Here is a 21,018-nt window from a genome sequence, read left to right as displayed (position 1 = left end):
CAGGGACAAACAAAGTTGAAAAGCAAGGTAGGCACTACACCACAGAAGCCTTAGCTGGTCACAATGAAGAATATGGATTTTACTCTATATTGAAGATTTGTAGTCCATCTGGAATATGTCTTTATATGTAATGTGTGTGTGGGGTGGGAGGGTGGGTGGGGAGTGTAGCTTGTATTTTCTTTCCAATTGAGTTACATTTTATGTATTTATTTCTTTTAAAATGTTTATTATTTATTTTGAGAGAGAGAGAAAGTGAGGGGAGGGGCAGAGAGAGATGGAGAGAGAGAATCTCAACCAGGTTCTGCACTGACAGTGCAGACTCGGGATGAAGGGCTCACACTCACAATGAGATCATGACCTAAGCTGAAACAGAAAGTCAGACACTTAACCCACTGACCCACCCAAGTGCCCCATTATATTTTAAATACATTATTCATTTTTGCAGCAGTGAGGGAGACTAGGGTGATATCCCACAGAATCTCACCTTATTTCAAACACTGTACAGATATTATTACTATATGAAATATACTTTCTTTTTTTTTCCTAAGTTTATTTATTTTGAGAGAGAGAGAGAGAGAGAGAGAGAGAGCAGGGGAGGGGCAGAGAGAGAAGGAGAAAGAGAGAATCCTAAGCAGACTCCATGCTGTCAGTGGGTCTTGATCCCATGAACCACGAGATTATGACCTGAGCTGAAACCAAGAGCTGGACGCTTAACTGACTGAGCCACCCAGGTGCCCCTGAAATACATTTTCAATTGGAATAAAACATATGATGAGTACAACATTTTTATCCCAAGGATGTGTCCATTGCATAAAATCTTTCTAGAACTTCTTTTTAACGTTTATTTATTTTTGAGACAGAGAGAGACAGAGCATGAACGGGGGAGGGGCAGAGAGAGAGGAGAACACATAATTGGAAGCAGGCTCCAGGCTCTGAGCCATCAGCCCAGAGCCCGACGCAGGGCTCGAACTCACGGACTGTGAGATCGTGACCTGAAGTCGGACGCTTAACCGACTGAGCCACCCAGGCGCCCCTAGAACTTCTTTTTAGAAGTGCATAGACAGCAGCAGTTAAGTCCCCTTTGAAAACCAGTTTTATTACTTTATAGTCACACAAAGTCGATGATCAGAAAACATAGCTCTAGTTGATCAGCCATTTATTCCCTGGACTTGGCTCTGAAAAAAAAGACTTTTGGCAAATTCCAAAAATCAAATCTACCCACAAGAAGTCAAGATTTGCCGCCAGTGGAGATATTTAAAAGGATGTGCCATGGGATCTGAAGGCAAGTCTGTAGGAGACCTTCTAAAAATATTCTGTATGATAGTAGCATTAAGAGTACACAGGCCCCAAGATAACTTCTGTGATGAGGAGGATACAAAAGACTGTATGTTTAGGTAGGAAGTAAAAGAGTCATTACTTTATAATTAAACTATAGTCCTCCTGATCTGTCCATAATATCATCCCATAATTTATAATATGCTTCCTTAAAATTCAAACTTTACAACAATCCTATAGGTTAGTTATTTCTGCAAATGCATAGATAAAAACAGATTAAATAATTAACACTCAAGTCTCTTAATACCAAGTTCAGGGCTCTCTCTACATACTAAGCTGTCTAAGATCACACAACTGGAGTAGGGAGAAGCCAAGATTTACAAACACTCCCTCTGACCACTCAGCTGCATGGATATCTTGGCCATTTATCTCGTTGCCTTTAATCAATACTCTGGCTTTGAGTGGATTTGATTGGTCTGCCAGTTTGCAAATAGTCATCCTCGCAGCAAGTACTTATGTTCATTCAAAACCATAACAACATTTCCCATATTAAAGTAATGGAGATTGAGTCACATGTGAATTTTGTGAATTTTTTGGACATTTTAAGATCCAGAGAGAGTGTGAGTGGGGGAGGGCCAGAGCAAGAGGGAGAAGGAGAGTATCCCAAGTAGGCTCCTTCCTATCAGTGGGAAGCCCGATGCAGGGCTAGAACTCACAAATCCGTGAGGTCATGCCCTAAGCCAAAGTCAAGAGCCAGGTGCTCAACAGACTGACAACTCAGGCGCCCCCAGAGACATTTGTTAAGTTGGCCTTAAATTACAAATAACTTAGGAAATCACACAGCATATCAGTCAAAATTAAACAGCGTTGTGGCGTTTGAACTAGAAAGCGGTGAAAAGAGCCAGGCTGCGGTCTGGGTCCTGGTCCCTAGTTTCTCTAAGATACTGGGAAAATCACTTACATTGTCTGGTTTCTATGCAACTTAGCAAGTAATGAAAACTGATTACTACTAATTTAAGCAAATGGGGATTTCTTGAAAGGATTATTACAAGACTCACAAGTGCTTGAAATGTTGGGGACCAGGCTTAGAAAGTGACAAGCACCTGGTTGATCTGAACTAAAAAGAATTCAGGGTGTTATTAAAGAATGGATATAAGGCGGTCACACAAACCCCACCGATCCACCACTGCTTTCCTTTTCATGTCTAAGCACGATCATCTCTGTGAGGTCTTTTAGCTCTGACATCCTCTGCTTCTCTGTATTGGGAGCAGGAAGGGTATATATGCAAACAGGGTTGTCAGAAATGTTCTGGCTGGATGTACTTCTGAACGCTGTGTGCAGCTGAGGAAGGCTTAACCACAGCAAGAGCACAGAGGTTGACCAATTTTGGCATGTAGCAAGTAGGAAGTAGGAGGGGTCTTAAACAAGCAAATGTTTGGGGAGACAAATTATGAGGAACAAGCACAAATGATACTTCCAACAAGTGTTGGAAGCTTCCAAATGCTTCTAGCAGTCACAGCCTTTACAGACAAAGGTCAGACTTGACTACATGAAAGAGACTATCTGTAGGTTTCCTCATACCTATGAAATACAGTACACAGCACTGACATGAGCTGTATATTTGAATCCAATATACAAGTAAACTGTTAAACAGCTTCTCAAATCAAAAGTTGAAAACTGGTAGCCCATAGGTCAGATACAGCCTGCAGAGAATTAGTTACCAACAGACAAAAATACAGATTTCCAACTTTTCTGGAACAATTAGAGGCTCTGGCAATCCTGGGTCTACATTTCTGCATAGCAATAGTTTTCTACTGCCTTTGGTGGGGATGTGGACTCCCCCTATTGTCAAACCTCCTCATGGTCCTTTTCAGTCATAAGGTCACCTGTTGTGCCCTGGAAACATTCCAGTTTCTGACCCTTAATGTAACTACTTTTGTGACAGCCCACACAACGCCAGTGTGGGAGGCCATCCTGAGGATCCACCAGTGTGGGTCTCATTGAGTGATCTGTTCAAGTGCCTAACCCCTGTTCTTAGGACCCTTCTGGTAAGATCCTTTCACTCCTGACTTGCTACCAGTAATTCTGGAAACAACTATTTACCCCAACCAACCCACATGTCCCTTTTCTGTCACAGTTTATCTTCAAGCATCTATTCTTCCAAATGACCTTAAATATCTGATGGTGGAAAAGGCAGCAGAGAATCTGTTTTGTGTCTTCTAAAATGTAGGGGAAAAAAACCCAACTATGATCTGAACAGAGAACCACTTCTGTTTGATTTCTTGGAAGACAATTGCTGAAGTAAGCTGCCCAGGAGGATTATTTATCTACTTTCTGTGAGTAGCTGTGGGTGTGCTGGGCATTAGTTGGTGATGATGATTCCCCTTGTCTCCTCTGCACATGTCTGATCCCAACTGGATGTTACTGCTCACATAATTCTATCGCTGATTTACAGCACACAATGTATTATAAGACCACCCACTCATTTCACTCTTTGTGGGGTCCATTCCCTACAAAGCAGCCACATTTACTTGCTTCAATCTCTTTGATGTCTTCCAGGTTGCGTTTAGGCTAAAGATTCGTGGAGAAGTCTACAAATACTTACAGTTTGATTCTTCCTTATTTCTCAGGCTTCACCTCCCATCTTCCCTGGCTCACTTCACTTTGACCATTTGGGTCTTCTTTGAATTTGTGGAACAATCCAAGCTCTTTTCCACCTCAGGTCCTTGACTCTTGCTGTTCTGTTATGGTAAGCTCTCCTCACCCTTTCCACTATCTCCTACCTAACCTTTGAAATGTCACTTTGTCAGAAAAGGTATATTCCACTTTCCTCCTATTCTTCCACCCTTCATCCCCATTTCTCACAGGACCCTGTTTTCTGCTATTGCTTTTAACAAAATGTATGTTTTCCCACTACACTGTGAACTATGACTAGAGACCTTATCTATTTTTGTGCCCAATGACTATTCAGGGGCAGCACAGTCCCTGCCACAATTGAGTAGGTGAGCAATACCTATCTGTTAAATGAATGAAAAACCCACGTTACATTCCTCAGGCTGGTCTAACACCATACTGTTATCGCCTGGAGTGATTAAGACACCTTTCTTAGGGAGAATATTTTTTATTTCCGACATATAAGCACACTGATGATTTATTAGAAGATAATTCTGGTGGAAAGCTTTTAAACTTCTAGGTTCCCCCCAGATGGGGTCCCAGACCATCACACCTGGCCCTTCTTCAGACTAAGCAGAAAACTCTGGGGATTTGGCCCTGAAATGTTTTAACAAATCTTCCAGGTAATTCTGATGCACATTTAAGTTTGAAAATCATTGTTCTGCGCTCTCCAGTTTTTATCCTTTTTTTCCTAATTAATTTTTTGGTCCTTAATCCTTGGTATAATCCTGCTAGTAAAATAGTACAGTCTTAAACTACTACGAGGGAATCTTTGTCATCAACCAAAAGCCTTGAATAAGGGACTATTTGTCCTCGAGGGTACAGGCCTGCCCCTGGGGGTGGGGAGCCTACAAATCTAGACAATGTTGTTAACAATGCACAGGTGTAAATGACTAAAAACTGGGCACAAAGGCAGAAGAGCCACGGTGCAAACCTTTGTTCACCTATCCCTCCCGACTGCTCACCCTCGGTCTGATAATCGCTTTTCTACCCAGAAAAGCAGACTCTCCAAGTTACAAGAATGTTGTGTGCCGCTGAGAACGTTTTCTGTTAGTCCGGTTTTCCCCGGGGCACTGGAGAAGATACTCGCGGCTGCCGGATGCAGTTCTATTCCTCCCTCAACCTACCACACAAGTAATTGAAACTAAAAAGCCCTTCCAGCTTCAGAAGGAGATCTGGAAGCTGAGGCCGACTTCCCCGCCCCTACCCTCGGGAAAACCCGAAGTGGACTTCATTAACAGCCGGACGCGAGCGGAGGCCGGCGGCAGCACGTCATTTGCGCATGCTCTCTCGCCCCTCCCGCTCGGAGCCGGAAGCGGGAGCGCTCGCGGCCTGGGCCTGGCCTGGCCGGGGCGGCGGCACCGGCGGCCATCTTGGCTTCCCGGGGCAAGGCGGCGTGGGGGGAAGAAGTTGTAGGGTGGGGGCAGGAGGGAGGAGGAGGGGAGAGAGAGGGGGAGGAGGCCGCGGCGGGGCAGGGCGGGGACTGCCTGCCCGCCTGGGTTGCGGAAGTGGTAGCCGCTGACCGAGCCTGCTGCTTTCTCGCTACTGCTTCGGCTTCCCGGCTCCCCCCCGGACGGAGAGGGCGGCCCGGCTGTGGATGGTCAGATAGCTCCGATCTCCCGCCGCCAATCCCTGGCCCCAATCAGCACGGAGCAGACGGCGGCAGCGGCAGCAGCAGGCGAGGAGGAAGATGGCGGGACGGCTGCCGGCCTGTGTGGTGGACTGTGGCACGGGGTAAGGGGGCTGACCGGCGGGGGGTGGGGAAACTGAGGCGGAGGGGGGGTAAATGGCGGGGGACCGTGGGGGTCGGGAGATGTGTGTTGCGGCAAGGTGCTGCCGCCGGCCGTGTCAGCCCTAGCCCCGCCGTGTTGCGAGGGGTGGGGCCCGGAGCCAGGGCCTCCCTCGTCGCCTCGCTTCACCCTCTGGGACCCGGGCGGGCGTGCGGGGCCGAGAAACCCCCTGGGAGCGGCTTGCTCCGCGGGACCCCTCCCGGCCCTTCCCCCATCGCGGTGGGCAGCGTTGCCCAAGGAGACTTGGGGTCGGTCGTCCCTCCGGGGCCCGCGGTGCGGTCGGGGTGGTCGCCACCCGGCGCACCCGGCTCTCCTTTTCCTCCGCGTCTCTTCCTGCCTGTGGGTTTGGGACCGAGTGGATCGAGCGCGGGGACAGCTTGGCAGAGGAGCTAGAAGAGAGAAGCACTCCTTGTAGGTTTTGCAAGATTGCTGTGACAACACTGCCCAGGGTGTGGGTGGGAAAAGGGAAGAATCGGACTCTGAAAATGGGAACCTAGGTCGGGGCTTTCATTTGACCACCCACCTCCTCTTCCTTTCCGACTCGCGGTCTTTTCCATCTCCCACTGCGCTTTTACCGGTGAACCAAGTCACATTTTAATTTGAGAGAGAAAGATGTCATGTGTTACTTCTCTTGCCTCAAAAAAGTCCCCCAGTGAGCAAGCGCGCTGCAACTTCCTTAGTTTTGTCAAAGCCGCTTCCTGCTTTCTGTCTTTTATATCCTTATAAGGTAGTTTTTCGTTTCCAACCTGAACACATTTTATTAGAACTTTCAAGATTAAGCATATTTAAAATCGATTGAGTTACTGGTGCTAGTTATCAATTTATGTGAACTCAAAAAGATATATATTCGTGTTTGGCGAGGGAGGAGGAGGGGAAGCACCCAGGAAAATAATGGAAGTTTTGTGCATTCATTCTGTGAAGGTATCTCAAGTCGGGACGGAAGGTGGTATTGAGTTATAAAGGGATGTGCTTGCTTTTCAAAGAGTCACCAGATCTGTAAGGTAGTTTAATATGTAGAATGGCGTTAAAGTAAATAAATAGGCATCTTAAGAGTTTTTGGTACACTTGTATTTTCATAGAAAATATTGTCTATATTTTAATGTGGAATGACTGCTTTAAGTTACAGTGCAGGGAATGTGTGTGTCCACTGCTGATACATTGTTACATTTCTAATTCCCCAAATAATCCAGTGGGAGGAGGCAGGCTATGAGAGGTAGGGTGTCAGCCTCCCTCCTTTAATTAATCAGTAAACTTTTGTTGCTTGAAGGATTGTGTATGTTCCTCACTCCATTTGCTCTCCGTAAAACAGCTCTAATCTTCATGCTCATAACTTTGTTAGTCTGACAGTTCTAAAATCCCAGCCGTGCATGTGGAAGCAACCGATTCATTAATATTTTCCTTTGGGAAACACCACCCTCTTTAGCCTTGGAACTTCTAAATGTATTTTTCTGACGGACAGCTTATTAAAGTTATTATTTTTTATCCAGTCTAATTTTCTCAACTCAGTATTTTATTTTTTTTTCTCAGTCTAATTGGCCACTAGTTTCGTGCTTAGGGTCAGTTCTAAAATTAGATTTGGCCTGAGTGAAAAGGAATTTTCAAGTTGTGTTTTGTTAAAGTGAAAAATACTGCTACATAATTAATATTTTATGCTTTAGAAATTATGGGGCTGTTAACAAAATTAGTGTAGATAATTGTAACCCTAATAAGTAACATGGTTAACATCTTAAGTAGGATGTTACTTTTTCTCACCCTGTTTTTCCCCTTTTGAAATACAGTTCTGGTTATTTTTGAGTTAGTGTATTAGGTATTTCATTGAGGTTGACTGTCCTTAAATGACCTCCTTCTGATAGGGCAACCCTGAATTTAAAACACATGCTGAGTGACCAGGAGGTGGTGCAGAAGGGGTTCGATCTATCATAGGGATTATTTTTATTTTAAAATTTCAGTTATTATTACATTATTACACTTTATTACGTTAGTTTTACCTCACAAGGTGAGGTAGTTAACTGGACATTCATGATTTGAATGGAACTAAGATTCCCCATTCCCTCTCACCTTTCTTACCATCTGTCAGAACTCCATTTATTTTGGTCTTCAAAAGGTTTTTTGGTCTTCTGTGTTGCCTATTAATGCAACTCCAGAAGAGTCACACCTTCAAGTTTATTAGCACAGAGGATAGCTCGTTGAGATGGGGCCTGCGATAAGCATATCTTAGTAAGGCCTTAATAGGGAGTTTTATGTTTCAGAATACCGTGGTCCCCAGATGCAGATTGTGCACCTATAATTTGTGTATTCCTTTGTGCTTTAGAGAATACATTCATCTGTTTGGTCTATAATTACAATTACCTACTTAACGTAAGTGAAAAGTTATAACCTGAATCTGGTTGCTCATTCCATTTCATTATGTAAGTTAGGAAAAAGATGACTGAAAAAGTGACCATCTATGAAACTTGATGTTCTCAGATAAGAAAAGCTATGAGTTAGGAAACAGGAACCTTAATACCCCAGACTTAAATTTAGAGATCCTCTAGCAAAGATTCTTTATGTCAACATAAGATAAAGAATCACTTAGCTCAGATCATAAAAGAAAATAACTCCTTTTGAAAAGAATTTAGAAATAATACTTTCATATTAATATCTATGCTTTTTTTTTTTCTGCACTGGGTAAGTACTGTAGAATAAAATTTGGGTAGAGATTCTCATCGATAGAGCTGGTTGTTTAATATTACAATTACAAAACTCAAACCTGCTATGTGTGATGAGGGAAACTTTTTTTTTTTAATGCTTACTTTTGATAGAGCCTGAACAGGGGAGGTGCACAGAGAAAGGGGGACAGGGGATCTGACGCAGGCTCAGCACAGACAGCAGAGAGCATATGCGGGACTCAAACTCAGGACCTGTGAGTTCATGACCTGAGCTGAAGCCAGACTCTCAACTGGCTGAGCCACCTAGGTGCCCCAAGGGAAACATTTTTTTTAAAAAGCATTTTTATAACATTGTAACACTTGCAAAGTTAAGAGGATCCTAAATTATATTTTGCATGTTTTCATTCATTTCATTTATTCTTTTCTTCAACACTCAAGCCAAGTGAAGGAACTCCTTATAATTTTCTATGCTACAGCTTGATTATAGAACTTTGCATTGTGAAATTTTCTTTTCCCCCGTTCTTTCATTTTTCCCTGATAAATACTGTGTTGGTAAATTATCTTCATTATGACAGCAGGGATTAATATAGCCTTGTTGTAGAGTTATATATTGGTATCTAGATATATTCAGATTTAGAATGAATTCAGGAATTTCCATAATTGACTTAATCTTCCTAGAAATTTTAATATAAGCGTAAATATATTGTTGGAGTCCATGGATAAGCAGCTTATATAATTCATACTGTGGCTACATTCTTGCTATTAGTACAGATAGGGTGATTTTCTTTGAGAGCCAATGGGGAAGAGCTGAGTGGGTGGGGAAAAACATAAGTGGGGAGTTCAAGTTTCATATGTGAATTCTGTACATAGTATTTAATAATTTTTCTCCAGCCATCTCCAAGGGCAGAAGCTTTCACAGTATCTTGTTACCAAAAAACATTGAAATTCTTATTCCTTCATGGTTCATGTTTTGCATGCTCTTTGAAGTATAACAGGCACCTGTTGAGAAGTTGGATTCTTACTTAGACTTCCTACAATCTTTCTCCTCTCCCTTCCCACCAATCTCTTTTCCTGCATGCAAATTTTGTGTGGTGAAGTATGGGCTTTGGGTTGTGTATTCATTGTATGTGATGAACCTTTCAGCCTAATTGTAAAACACTGTTCAGAAATTTATTTTTAAGCACAGAATGGAAAACTCCACTAGTGGAGGATCTTCCGGCCAGGATTTTTATTTACTTTATTTAGTTTTGTGACAGCTGTTTTTAACCTCATTTTACAAGGGAGAAAACAGGATTAGACAAATTTAAATTACTTTTTTAATGGCATGTAGTGAGCAGGTGGTAAGAGTTGCTATTTTGACTTAAGCCTTTCTGTACTGAAGCCCTGTGTTCTTTCTGTTACACTGTGGGGACTCCTGAGCCCCTTATCAGAACTATGCACATTGCTTTATTTTTGTTAGTAAGGTTAATTCTATTCTTCTTTAAAATATGATTATAAATCCTAGACTTACACATTTGATTTAATGAATTAGAGAAACCATTCTTGTGCAGATTTTTCTGATTTGATTGATATATATATATTAGATACATGAATTCCTAGCTTATTTTCTTGTCACTTTGCTTAAATTTAACTTCTGGAAAAAAATTTACTGTCTAGATTTTATCAAAAAATACTAACAGCTAATATTTATGAAGAATTACATATCAGGCCTAGTGCTAAATGCTTTACCTCATTTACTTTTCACATCACTCTGAGAATTATCTCTATTTTATAGACAGAAAAATTTAGGGTTTAGTGAAATTAAACTACTTAAGCAAGTTATTATAGCAAATAAGTGTGGGAGAGTCCCTATACCATATGATATGCTTCTTACATTGAGGATGAATCTTTGGCAGTTTTCAATCATTTTTGTATATTTTTGACAATTCATTTTTGATGTTATAAAGGCAGAAAGTTACGTTAGTAACTTAAGGATCACTCTTACAGGTAGAAAAAGTGGTATTGCCAAATCAAAGCTAACTATATACTTGACAGAAGGTTGGACACTCTTGGAATTATAATGAAAATGTATAATACAATCTGCTCTCAAGAATCTTAATGAGATAAGAGCTAAAAATTATTTTAAAAAATTAGGATGGTAAAAGACCACTTAATCAAATGTTACAGTCTTTACTTTTCTGACAGTAATAGCTGTTCATTAGGTTGTAAGGAAAGAGATTATTGTGGTCAAGAAGAATCCAAGCAGTATTAGTGAAGGTAGGATGCACACTCTCCTTTGAAGGGTTTGGATATACACAGGGGAAGGAAAAGCATATGCAGCAGAAAGGAGAGAGTAGCTGCTTCTTGTGTTTAGCCCTGTTAGCCTATGTTGTGCCTCTCCTTTCCCTTACAAATTGAGGACTGTGTAGTAACATAATGCAAATCTATTTTCATAAGGTGAAAAAGAACTAACATTTATGGAGCACTTACTTTACCTCGTGTTCATTTTATGTCAGGAAAGCTTTGATTGAAAATATTTATTTGGTAGGGAATCAAAATCCTTTAGGAGAAGAGTTAAATGTTGTAAATAGGGCTTTTAGAATATTTGCAGAATGGAATGTGGTTGGATCAGATGTAGAGGAGGTATTTGGGATGAAGTTATGGGACTTGACACATAGAATATCAACTCACATCTTTGTTCAATGAATGAGCTAATGAAAGGCTGAACAAGAATTAGGGGTATGGTTTAAAAAAAAAAAAAAACTACTTGGGAGACACCCCATACCCAGTGACTCAGAATCTCAAGGGTTGGGCCCAGGAATATTCATTTAATTGGTCTGTCTAGATGATTTTTAAGCAACCCTCCCAGCACCAGCTTTGCACAAGTTCTGAAATAGGGTATTGGCAGTAGGAACAGGGTCGCTTCTTTTTTGTTTGTACAATAATTGAAGCAATTATTCTTTGTATTGTTTATGGTTAGCAGGGACTTTGTAGTCATAGCTGCTTTTGAGTTCAGAGTTTTTCTAGCTGTATGACTTTGGGTACTTCAAACTCTTCATGTCATATTTTCCCCATGTGTAATTTGGAGATCATAGTATCTACCGTATGGGTGGGTTTTTTTGTGTTGCTTTTTGAGATAATGCATGAAAATGACTAGGCGCAGTGCTTGATGTATAGTAATAACTTGATACGTTGTAATTATTACAATTATCAGCTACTGTTTTTATTGAATTGAAGTTTTTAAGGAAAGGAACACAGTGTCTTATGCTTTTTTTTTTTTTTTTTCTCCTGCAGTGCTTGGCTTAACACACTTCTTTGCACAGTCAGAATGTTTTTGCTGATTTGAGGGATGGAGGTATAGCTGGGGCTTGGCATTTGCTTGTGGTGGATTGTGAATAGTCATCAATGACGATTTAAAGATTTTGAGTTTGAGTGGGACAGTAAGGGAGTTGGTTTTTAGCAGCTGAGTAAGTTCATTATTTGAATTTGTTATTGAATTTGGATGATGATCATAATTGGAAATATTTGAGAAGTTAAAAATATAGGGACTTTAGCAATGAAGGTGGAGATGTCGCAATAATCATTACAATTTGTAAATTGAAGCTAATGAAATGATAAAGAGAAACAAAGATTGAATATTAATGTTCTTTCTTTTAGAAATCTTGGATATGTAATCTGGCTTCTTGAGCTTCACAGTAAGAATGAGTGAGCAGTTGTGGCTTAAAGTGAAGTCAGCCGTGCTGACAACCAGTCATCTGTTTCCTCTCAATTTTTAAGAGGAGGAATCCTTAGGAGGAGATTTTAGCTCACCATACAGCTCAATTTCCCTCCACAGTGGTCTTCCTTGTCCAGTGTGCTCCCTCTCTAAAGAGTGAAAACAGGTTAATGATTGGAATAGGGGCAGAAGTGTGGAATGGTTAAAAGGTAGCTTCAAGTAATGCTTTCTGAAACAAAATTCCCCTATAAGAAAAGCATTTGAATGCTCCTCTGTAATTCTATTGGAACTTGTAGGCTCTTTAATGACATTACTGATCTGTAATAGCCAGTAGCTTAGAGAGGTAAGAGCAAGACAGTTAAGTAATAATAACGCTCCATTAACATGGTTTATAGTTTCTTATAAATTCATATATTATTAAGTGACAGTGCAAGATAAGGTGATGTTATTGGATTAATGTTTTAAATTTGATTCTTAAAAATAGGATAGTGACAAATATTACTTTGTTTACTAGTGGTTTTATATCTTTATGTGAACCTTTATGCCATACAATATATAAATGAGATACTTCCATAATTGATTGTACCGGAACAAAAAGACAAATACCTTAATTTTTCTAAAGAACCATTTTGTGTAATTTTACTAATTTTCTTCCAGGATTTTTTAAAAAATCTTTCCAAACTGTTGACTTTTTTATTTAATTTTTTTAAATGTTTATTTATCTCTGAGAGAGAGGGAGACACAGAATACAAAGCAGGCTCCAGGCTTCCAGCTTTCAGCCCACAGCCCAGGGTGGGGCTTGAACTCAGTAACCACCTGGAGATCAGGACCTGAGCCTAAGTCAGACGCTTAACGCGTAACGCACTGAGTCACCCAGGTGCCCCGAAACTGTTGACTTTTAAACTCAGGTCATTCTTACATACTCCTTTATAACCAGGAAAGGAACAGCCTTCAATTTGTGTGGTCTGATATATTTTTCTTTCTAACTTCTCTCTATGCCTAACACCTCACAAGAGTGTTTTTTCTTTGTCTGTTCTGATGTTGAACATTAATCTTTAAATATTCTCTTAAGTTTTCTTGCCCATTGTGAAAATGCAATTGTCATGGGAAGGGTGTTGAAGACATTTTCAGTTACAGTATTTAGTGTGAATGAAGGGTTACAAGAAAGGGATTGGAAGTCTTAAAATGGGGAATTAGGGTGCAAAATGTCTTACAGTTTAAGGTTGATTTTGGAACTGTATAAAAATATATACTAAATTTTTAGTATTGGTCTATGATAAACTTCAGTTGTTTGCTTAAAGTCTTAGAACTTAGTAAATTAAATATGGTGCATTTTTCTTCTGCTATAAGCATTTTTAAGTTCAATTACTTTGAGACCACAAAAATAGCATTTAATGTATATTTGTGAAACTTACGTGAATTAAGGGAAGTGCCTCATGACTTACATAGAATTATGGAGCTGAAAAAGACTTTAAGAATAATTTAATCCACTCTTATTTAAAAATGAAACAGAGATCCAGAGTTGAAAAATACCTTTCGGGAGTGCTCTATCAATTGATAGCATTGTTGAGTTCTTTAAAGTTTTCTTAGGAGTTCACATTTATGAGTTATATTAGTTAAAGTTTCTTATTACTAGTTGAAGTGATACAAAATATGTTAGAGTGGTTTTGGTTGAGGCATGGTGCAGTGCATGAAATCTTTAGGGTTTTTGTGCTGATACAAATACATACTGGACGGCACAAATGAAAAACTAATTTTGTTTACCATCATAACGTTTGAAACCAAGTTCAGAAATTACTATTTTGAAGTGATGCTTTTTTTAAGGAAATATGCTTTTTTATTGTTTAAGTCATTTAAATCTTAAAAATATTTTTATTTTTGGATTTCAGTTATTTAAAGATATAATGTGGGATGTGTACAAGTCAGCCTTTCAGAGCCCTTTAAGAGTTATGTTTTTGAGATAATTATTTATAATCTTTTCAGAAATCCTATGAGGTATAGGTACTATGATATAATTACTATTTTAAGATGGGGAAACTGAGGTATAGAGAACTGAAGTAACCTGCTCTAATAAAAGAGTGGCTACAGTTACATAGATCTGGACTCTGAGCCCTCAGGCAATCTGACTCCAGAGCTCATTGCCCTCAGTTGGGATATATTCAGTAAGAGCGGTTAAATTGTTAGCCGAGTTTTTGAAGAGTATTCAAATTTAAATATACATTAAAAAAATATTTTTTTAGAACTGCCAATTTTTAGTACAAATATGAGATATATAGGGTAGTCTTAATGACCTATTAATTGATTTGATTAACCTGAAACATAAGCAAGTTAATTGACATTGAATTATTTATTAACTTTGAATATTGCAAGGACAGGAATTATATCAAACATGGTAAAACTGACAATTGCTTGTTCATTCAGGACAACTCAATTAAACAAATGGCGTTTAATTACATATAACTTCAGAATGAGGGTATATTTCTGAAGCCGCAGTTTGAAAATGAATAATTAGTGCATTACAAAAGTCATCTCTCATTAATGACTGCATAAAACACAAAAATGAAATAGTTGAACTTAAGAATAAGAACTTAAGAGTATGGAATTGTAAATAAGAATTTTTTTTATTAGACTCACAGGACTTAATGTTTGCTATTTGAATTGGAATATAGTGAATATATAGATTAAGAGAAACATGGGTTACCAGAAAGCAGTTTTTTGCCCTAAAATGTAATTTATTTATTTTAAAATGTTTATTTTTCAGAGAGAGAGAGTGTGCGTGCGTGTGCAGGGGAGGGATAGAGAGAGGGTGACAGAGGCTTTGAAGTGGACTCTGTGCCGACAGCAGAGAGCCCAAAGCAGGGCTCCCAACTCACGAACCCGTGAGATCACGACCTGATTGGAAGTCAGACACCTAACTGAGCCACCCAGGTGCCCTGTCTAAAATAGAATTTAAAGAGATTGTTATCTCAGGTATAGGATGAATTTTGGTGCATTTTATCTGGAAAGTACACAGTTTTGGGAGAGACTTGTGTTTCCTGTTTGAAAATATTTATTTAAAAATTTTGTTTCATACTAATCAAAAAAGGTAGAGGTAACAGTGAAGGAAAGAGACCTTTTTGAGCTTTTTTTCCCCTTGGTTAATTTGTTTTTTGTATAATACACTAGTTGAGAATTTTATTGCTTCTAAAATGCATTTCAAAGGGGCCTGCCTTGTTTCAAGTTGCCTTCCTGTCAGGAAAATTATTTAGAGAGCAAAACAAGGGGTGCCTGGGTGGTTCAATTGGTTAGACATCGGACTCTTGATTTTGGCTCAGACTCTCAGGGTTCATGGGATTGAGCCCTGCATTGGGCTCCATGCTGGCAGCACAGAACCTGCTTGGGATTCTCTCTTTCCTTCTCTCTCTGCCCTTCCCCTGCTCGCTCTCTCTCTCTCTCTCTCTCTCTCTCGTGTGCGTGCACATGCTCACTCTATCAAAATAAACATTTTTTATAAAAAACAAAACAAAACTTTGGTTTAAAAAAACCCAGTGAAATAGGATTCAAATTGATAAGACTCCATGAGAAGTAGAAATGAGAGAAATGTAACTTGTGGAGATCTTGGATGCAACAACAGAATAACTAGCTTATATAAGGCGAAAAAGGAATGAGTTATGGAAAGGGTATGGTATACATCACAAAATTGATGCGAAGGCTGGAGAACTGGGCTCAGAAAAGCAGAGGAAGGGAGAGGCCAGGTAGTGAGAGTCTGCTGTCAAAGTCATGCTGCATGAAGTCTGCAAGATGCTGCAACTAGATAGATACTGGCAATATGAATTCTAAAACATCTTTGGGATGTTCAGTGTTCTTACCTAAGCTCAGATTGATTAGACATAGATCATGTGATGTGTAGTAGCTGACAGGAGTGGAATGGGTCCCTCGTCCTGTAAAGAGATGTCAGCTTTTCATCTTGCAAAAAGATTTAATCCTTGGTGGGTTTGTCAGAATAGGAGTGGGGATTTGATGCTGGCAGAAGTGACTGCTGTCCAGAGAAAGATGAGGTTGGGGAAGTAATGTTGCCCGGTTTTCTTTATGTTGCCTTAAATTCCTATTTCATTTTGATAACTGCTTGATCCTTTACTACCCAGGAGTTTGAATTAACACATTTTTTTTTTCCAAAAGTGCAAAAACTCTTGTGAGTTTCACACAGTGTTCAATTTAAATGTATGAAGGAGCAGGTTTTTTTTGTTTTTTGCTTTTGTTTTTTTTTTTGAAAACAATAATTAATGATGGTGTGAATAATATGGGATTTTTCATTAGAACAGAGGTATAACAGTCTAGTTATTCTGGGAGTATGGAATATTTTGGAAAGTAGGACCTGCTTGATAAATGCAGTAATATGACAGGTTATTTCTTTAAGCTTTATAATTAAAAAAAAATTTTTTTTTAACGTTTATTTATTTTTGAGACAGAGAGAGACAGAGCATGAATGGGGGAGGGTCAGAGAGAGGGAGACACAGAATCCGAAACAGGCTCCAGACTCTGAGCTGTCAGCACAGAGCCCGACACGGGGCTCGAACTCACGGACCTGAGCCAAAGTTGGCCGCTTAACCGACTGAGCCACCCAGGCGCCCCTAATTTTTTAAATAGTAAACCAGAATTATAATTGAGAGAATTTGAGCTGTACTCTTTTTTTTCTTTTTCAGAAGATAGTGGGATTATTATCTTTATAAACAAAAGTAGGAAATAGGAAGTAGCTTTTGCGTCTGTTTTGTTTATGGTTGGGAAAGTTGTTTTTCAGTAGCTCTAGTAAGTGTCTGCAAATGTGTACTTTTGCAATACTTTTGTTGTGAGGAATATAAAGATGATTATGAAATGGTGCCTGCCTTTAGGAAGCTTACGTGTATGTAATTATAACAATATGATAAATATTCTGGCAGGTATGAATGAAACTTTTTGGAATCATAGGTGAAGGAAAATGGACTTTTACCAGGGACGATGAAAAAAAGGCTTCCTGGTAGAAATGATAACTAAAGTAGGCCTTTAAGGATGAATAAAGCATTAATAGGCAGAAATAAGACTAGTGTACCAGGTGAGACAACAGTGGAAGAAAACAAAGTAAGGTGAGAAAAGTATAGGTTGAATTTGGGTATGTTAGGTTTGTTATGGTACGAGGCAGTAGTGATGTTTAATATGGTACAGAGAGATGGTACAAGAAAGTACTGAAAGTGTCTGATGTATGATAGGTGCTCAGTAAGTGCTTCTTGAGTTGAATTAAAAAGATCCATGTTGAGCTGGTTATGGAGGTTTGAATGTCCTTGAATTCTGCACTACTTTGATATTTATGTTGTAGATAGTATGAAGCCATAATGTATGAAAGTTTATGAAAGTAGGCACATTTGATGACTTCATTATGGTGATTTATGACAATAAAAATAACAGCCAACAGTTATATAGTGCATACGGTGTGCCAGGCACTGTTCTAATTGCTTTACAAATATTAATTCATTTGATACCTAATCCTATGAGGTAGGTAGTTACTCTCTTTTACAGATGAAACTGACAGAGTGTAAATTGCTTGCCAAAGATCTCATAGCTAGCATACTATACTATACTGTTATTTCTTTCTCTGGTTTTACTTTGGAAGTAACCACTCATGTTTATTTTTTTTATTTATTTTTTTTTAATTTTTTTTTTCAACGTTTATTTATTTTTGGGACAGAGAGAGACAGAGCATGAACGGGGGAGGGGCAGAGAGAGAGGAAGACACAGAATCGGAAACAGGCTCCAGGCTCTGAGCCGTCAGCCCAGAGCCTGACGCGGGGCTCGAACTCACGGACCGCAAGATCGTGACCTGGCTGAAGTCGGACGCTTAACCGACTGCGCCACCCAGGCGCCCCTAACCACTCATGTTTAAAAGGAGACAGTACAAAAGACATTGACTTTGGAGGCTGATAGATACTTGATTTCATATCTAGCTTTTGTATTTCTTTGAAGTGATTTTTTTGGTGAGCTGCAGTTTCCCAATATTTAAACAGATCCATTTTGCATGCTTTTGATAACTTAGGGATAATATAAAGAACATAGCAAAATAATTGACATACAGTAACAACTTTGGCTATAGTTAAAATTATTATAAAAAGTAATCAACTACTTATTTCACTGTTGGACTTCTCACTTCTGTGTTGAATACTGTGGTATATCCAGAAAGCTATAGCATGATTTTACTCTTTAAAAAACTTACAATTTAGTTTCAGAGATGAAACTAATGTATGTGAAATAATTAAAGATGGCATATTAGTATTTAATTGGGGACATTACTAAGGGCTGTCGTATTTGGAGGATGGTTTATGAAGGAGCTGAACTTGCTCATATTCTTGGAAAAGCATAAGTAGGATATGGTAGATGGAAAGGAAAGAAAACCTTGTTAATGTAAGCTAAATTGGAAGCTTCATGATGGTAGGATGTCTTTTTTGTTCACTCTCTAAGTTACTGCCTTGTGCGTAGTATTTAATAGTGCTCAGTAATATTTTATTGATGAAGGGAAGTCAGGAGTTTCAAAATATTTGAGGGAGGGATCAGTTAGGAGATTGCCCTTCCTGGAATTCACCCTATTTGGAGCTGTGTGACAGAAAGTAGTTAATTTTATTCATTTATATATCCTGCCGTATTTCAGAAGGATTTTAAATGGGAAACAATGGGTTGGAATTGGTTTGCTTGGCAGTAGATTGTATAGTTCATTAAGCAGAAGATTGGTAAAAGTTAAACTTAATGCAGTATTAGACTGACTCTAGTATTTTATTCTATTTTAAACAGCACTATTGAGATATGATTTACAAACCCAGTAAATTAGCCACTGCATGCTATGCTGTGCTATGCTATCTATTCATTTTGAGAGAGAACAAGAGCACATACCTGAGGGGTGGGGAGAGAAGGAAGAGGGAGAAGAGAGAGAGACAATCCCTGTCAGCACAGAGCCCAGTGTAGGACTAGAACTCATGAACCATGAGATCATGACCTGAGCTGAAAGCAAGAGTTAGACGTTTAACTAACTGAGCCACCCAGGCTCCCCACGACTACATTCTTGTTGTAAAAGTTCCTAACACTAGAAGCACAAAGAAAACTATAGCTAAGCTGAGAATTGAGAAATTATAGAAGCATTGGAATTCATTTGTAGACCTCCATTTTCACTTACAATTTGATAATTATGCTTAATATATACTTTGTTTTTATGATACGGTAAAGATGTAAGCTGTTCATATTGAGGTAGAATTCTTTCAGCTTTAAATTAGTAGTTGTCAGTACAAAGAAATTTTGGAAATTGTGGGTTGCACTAGATCATGAAGGTTCTTTACATCCTAAAGTGTGGGAGTCTTACATTCATTTTGTTATGTGGTTTAAGATTGTTCAAACATGTAAAGTTAAAATTCTATCCACTTCCTACCTACTAGGCTGTAGATACATATACTGTATTTAGGGTAATAACGTCAATATGTATTTGTTCTTTTCTGGAATGATTTTTTATTGTAGCTTTTTATTCCAGTTCATTTTTGAACTTTATTTATTTTCTTAAGATTTTGTTCCCATTAGTGGTTTAGTATCAGCAAAGTATTGGAATCTTCAAGTAACTTTTTGCTGTGAGATGATTTTCAAAGCAAAAAGAAATAGGAATCATGTGTAAAGTAAAAGTACTCATTGTCAACTCTATGCCTTTAATAAGTAAAATTTGAATTTGCAGAATAAGAATAACTTTTTTTTTTGAGAGAGAGCTCCCGCGCACATGTGCTCAAGTAGGGGAGGGGCAGAGAGAGGGAGGGACAGAGGGACTGAAGCCAGCTCTGTGCTGACAGCAGAGAACTGGATGCAGGGCTTGAACTCATGAACTGTGAGATCATGACCTGAGCTGATGTTGGGCGCTTAACTGACTGAGCCACCCAGGCGTCCCCAGAATTAAAAATACTATCCAACATAAGGGATGCTAATGTTTTACATTACGAGCATAACTGGTTTTATTATTTAAAAATATTCTTTCTTTAAGTGAACTTTTTCCTTTAGAAAAGTATAATGAATAACATAACAGATACTCTTATTTATCACAATTATTGCCTGCTAACATTTTATCATGTTTGTTTCATTTCTTTTTAAGAGAGCACATTATTGATGACTACTCCTGAATCCATTTTTCCCTGCCCCAGAGGCAGTTAGGACCATGATAGACCAACCATTTCTTACATAAAACTCATTCGCTTTTTGCCATTCATTTCTCCCAGTGCAGGAAATCCCTTTCTTCTAACTTATTATATTTTCACTATTTTTCTAGTCACCAAGTCTTCAAAGATGGTTTTGAATTCTCTACTATCGTCCCTTCTGTAAGCCATTTCCAATTCCTTACTCCTCCTGGTTGGCCAAAATCAGCATCAGAAATTTTTTTTCATTGCTGTGTAGCTCAGGGAGAGTTTCTGTAAATCTAGCCTGCTTTCTCGGGCCATAAAGGAAAATTTTGGTTTAGTTTTCCAAAATACTGTATTGTGCTTACAAGTTTCATAAACATTAGGTGAGATAGCTTTGCCTTTTTCATTATGTTCTCTTTTTAAAAACCATTTAGAAAATGACACATTTTAAATATAGGAAAGTATGAAGAAGTAAAGCGGATTCATAATTTGACTTCCTGTATAACCCAATGACATAAATTAAAGTAATATATGTACATGTCTATGCATGAATTTTTTCCAAGATATGTAAATAATTACTCTTGGGATGGCAACTAGGTGGCTAGGGGATAGGCATGTCAGGGAAACTTACATTAGTACTTTTCTAGTGTTACTATTTATTAAAATTTTTTCATGGGCTAATGTTATCATTTCAAAAGTTCCTTTAATTAAAAAAGTAATGTGACACTGTTATGTGTTAAATGTGTATGGTTAGATCATTTAAGACATAACATTGTAAATTTAGAAAACAA

At 38.8% G+C, this 21,018-nt stretch overlaps 2 protein-coding genes across 2 annotated transcripts in view; one reads left to right on the top strand and one right to left on the bottom strand.

The window, feature by feature from the left end:
* Nucleotides 1-5,514: 5,514 nt before the first annotated feature.
* On the bottom strand, nt 5,515-6,374 carry LOC121030462 (WAS/WASL-interacting protein family member 3-like). Its single transcript, XM_040474889.1, has 2 exons — nt 6,262-6,374; nt 5,515-6,127 (listed from the first exon to the last, which is right to left on the bottom strand). The coding sequence occupies exons 1-2, from the start codon at nt 6,293-6,295 to the stop codon at nt 5,550-5,552; spliced, it is 612 nt and encodes a 203-aa protein (XP_040330823.1). The 5' UTR covers nt 6,296-6,374; the 3' UTR covers nt 5,515-5,549.
* The window catches only part of ACTR3 (actin related protein 3), a 66,061-nt gene continuing 50,635 nt past the window's right edge, over nt 5,593-21,018 (top strand). The window contains exon 1 of the mRNA XM_040474888.1: nt 5,593-5,682. Coding sequence (XP_040330822.1) covers nt 5,639-5,682 — 44 coding nt within the window. The 5' untranslated portion in view covers nt 5,593-5,638. The remainder of the gene's footprint in view (nt 5,683-21,018) is intronic.

Source organism: Herpailurus yagouaroundi, unplaced genomic scaffold (genome assembly GCF_014898765.1).
Source record: "Herpailurus yagouaroundi ecotype Mexico unplaced genomic scaffold, PumYag 140, whole genome shotgun sequence".
NCBI classification, from domain to species: domain Eukaryota; kingdom Metazoa; phylum Chordata; class Mammalia; order Carnivora; family Felidae; genus Herpailurus; species Herpailurus yagouaroundi.
This window is presented reverse-complemented; position numbering and strand designations above follow the sequence as displayed.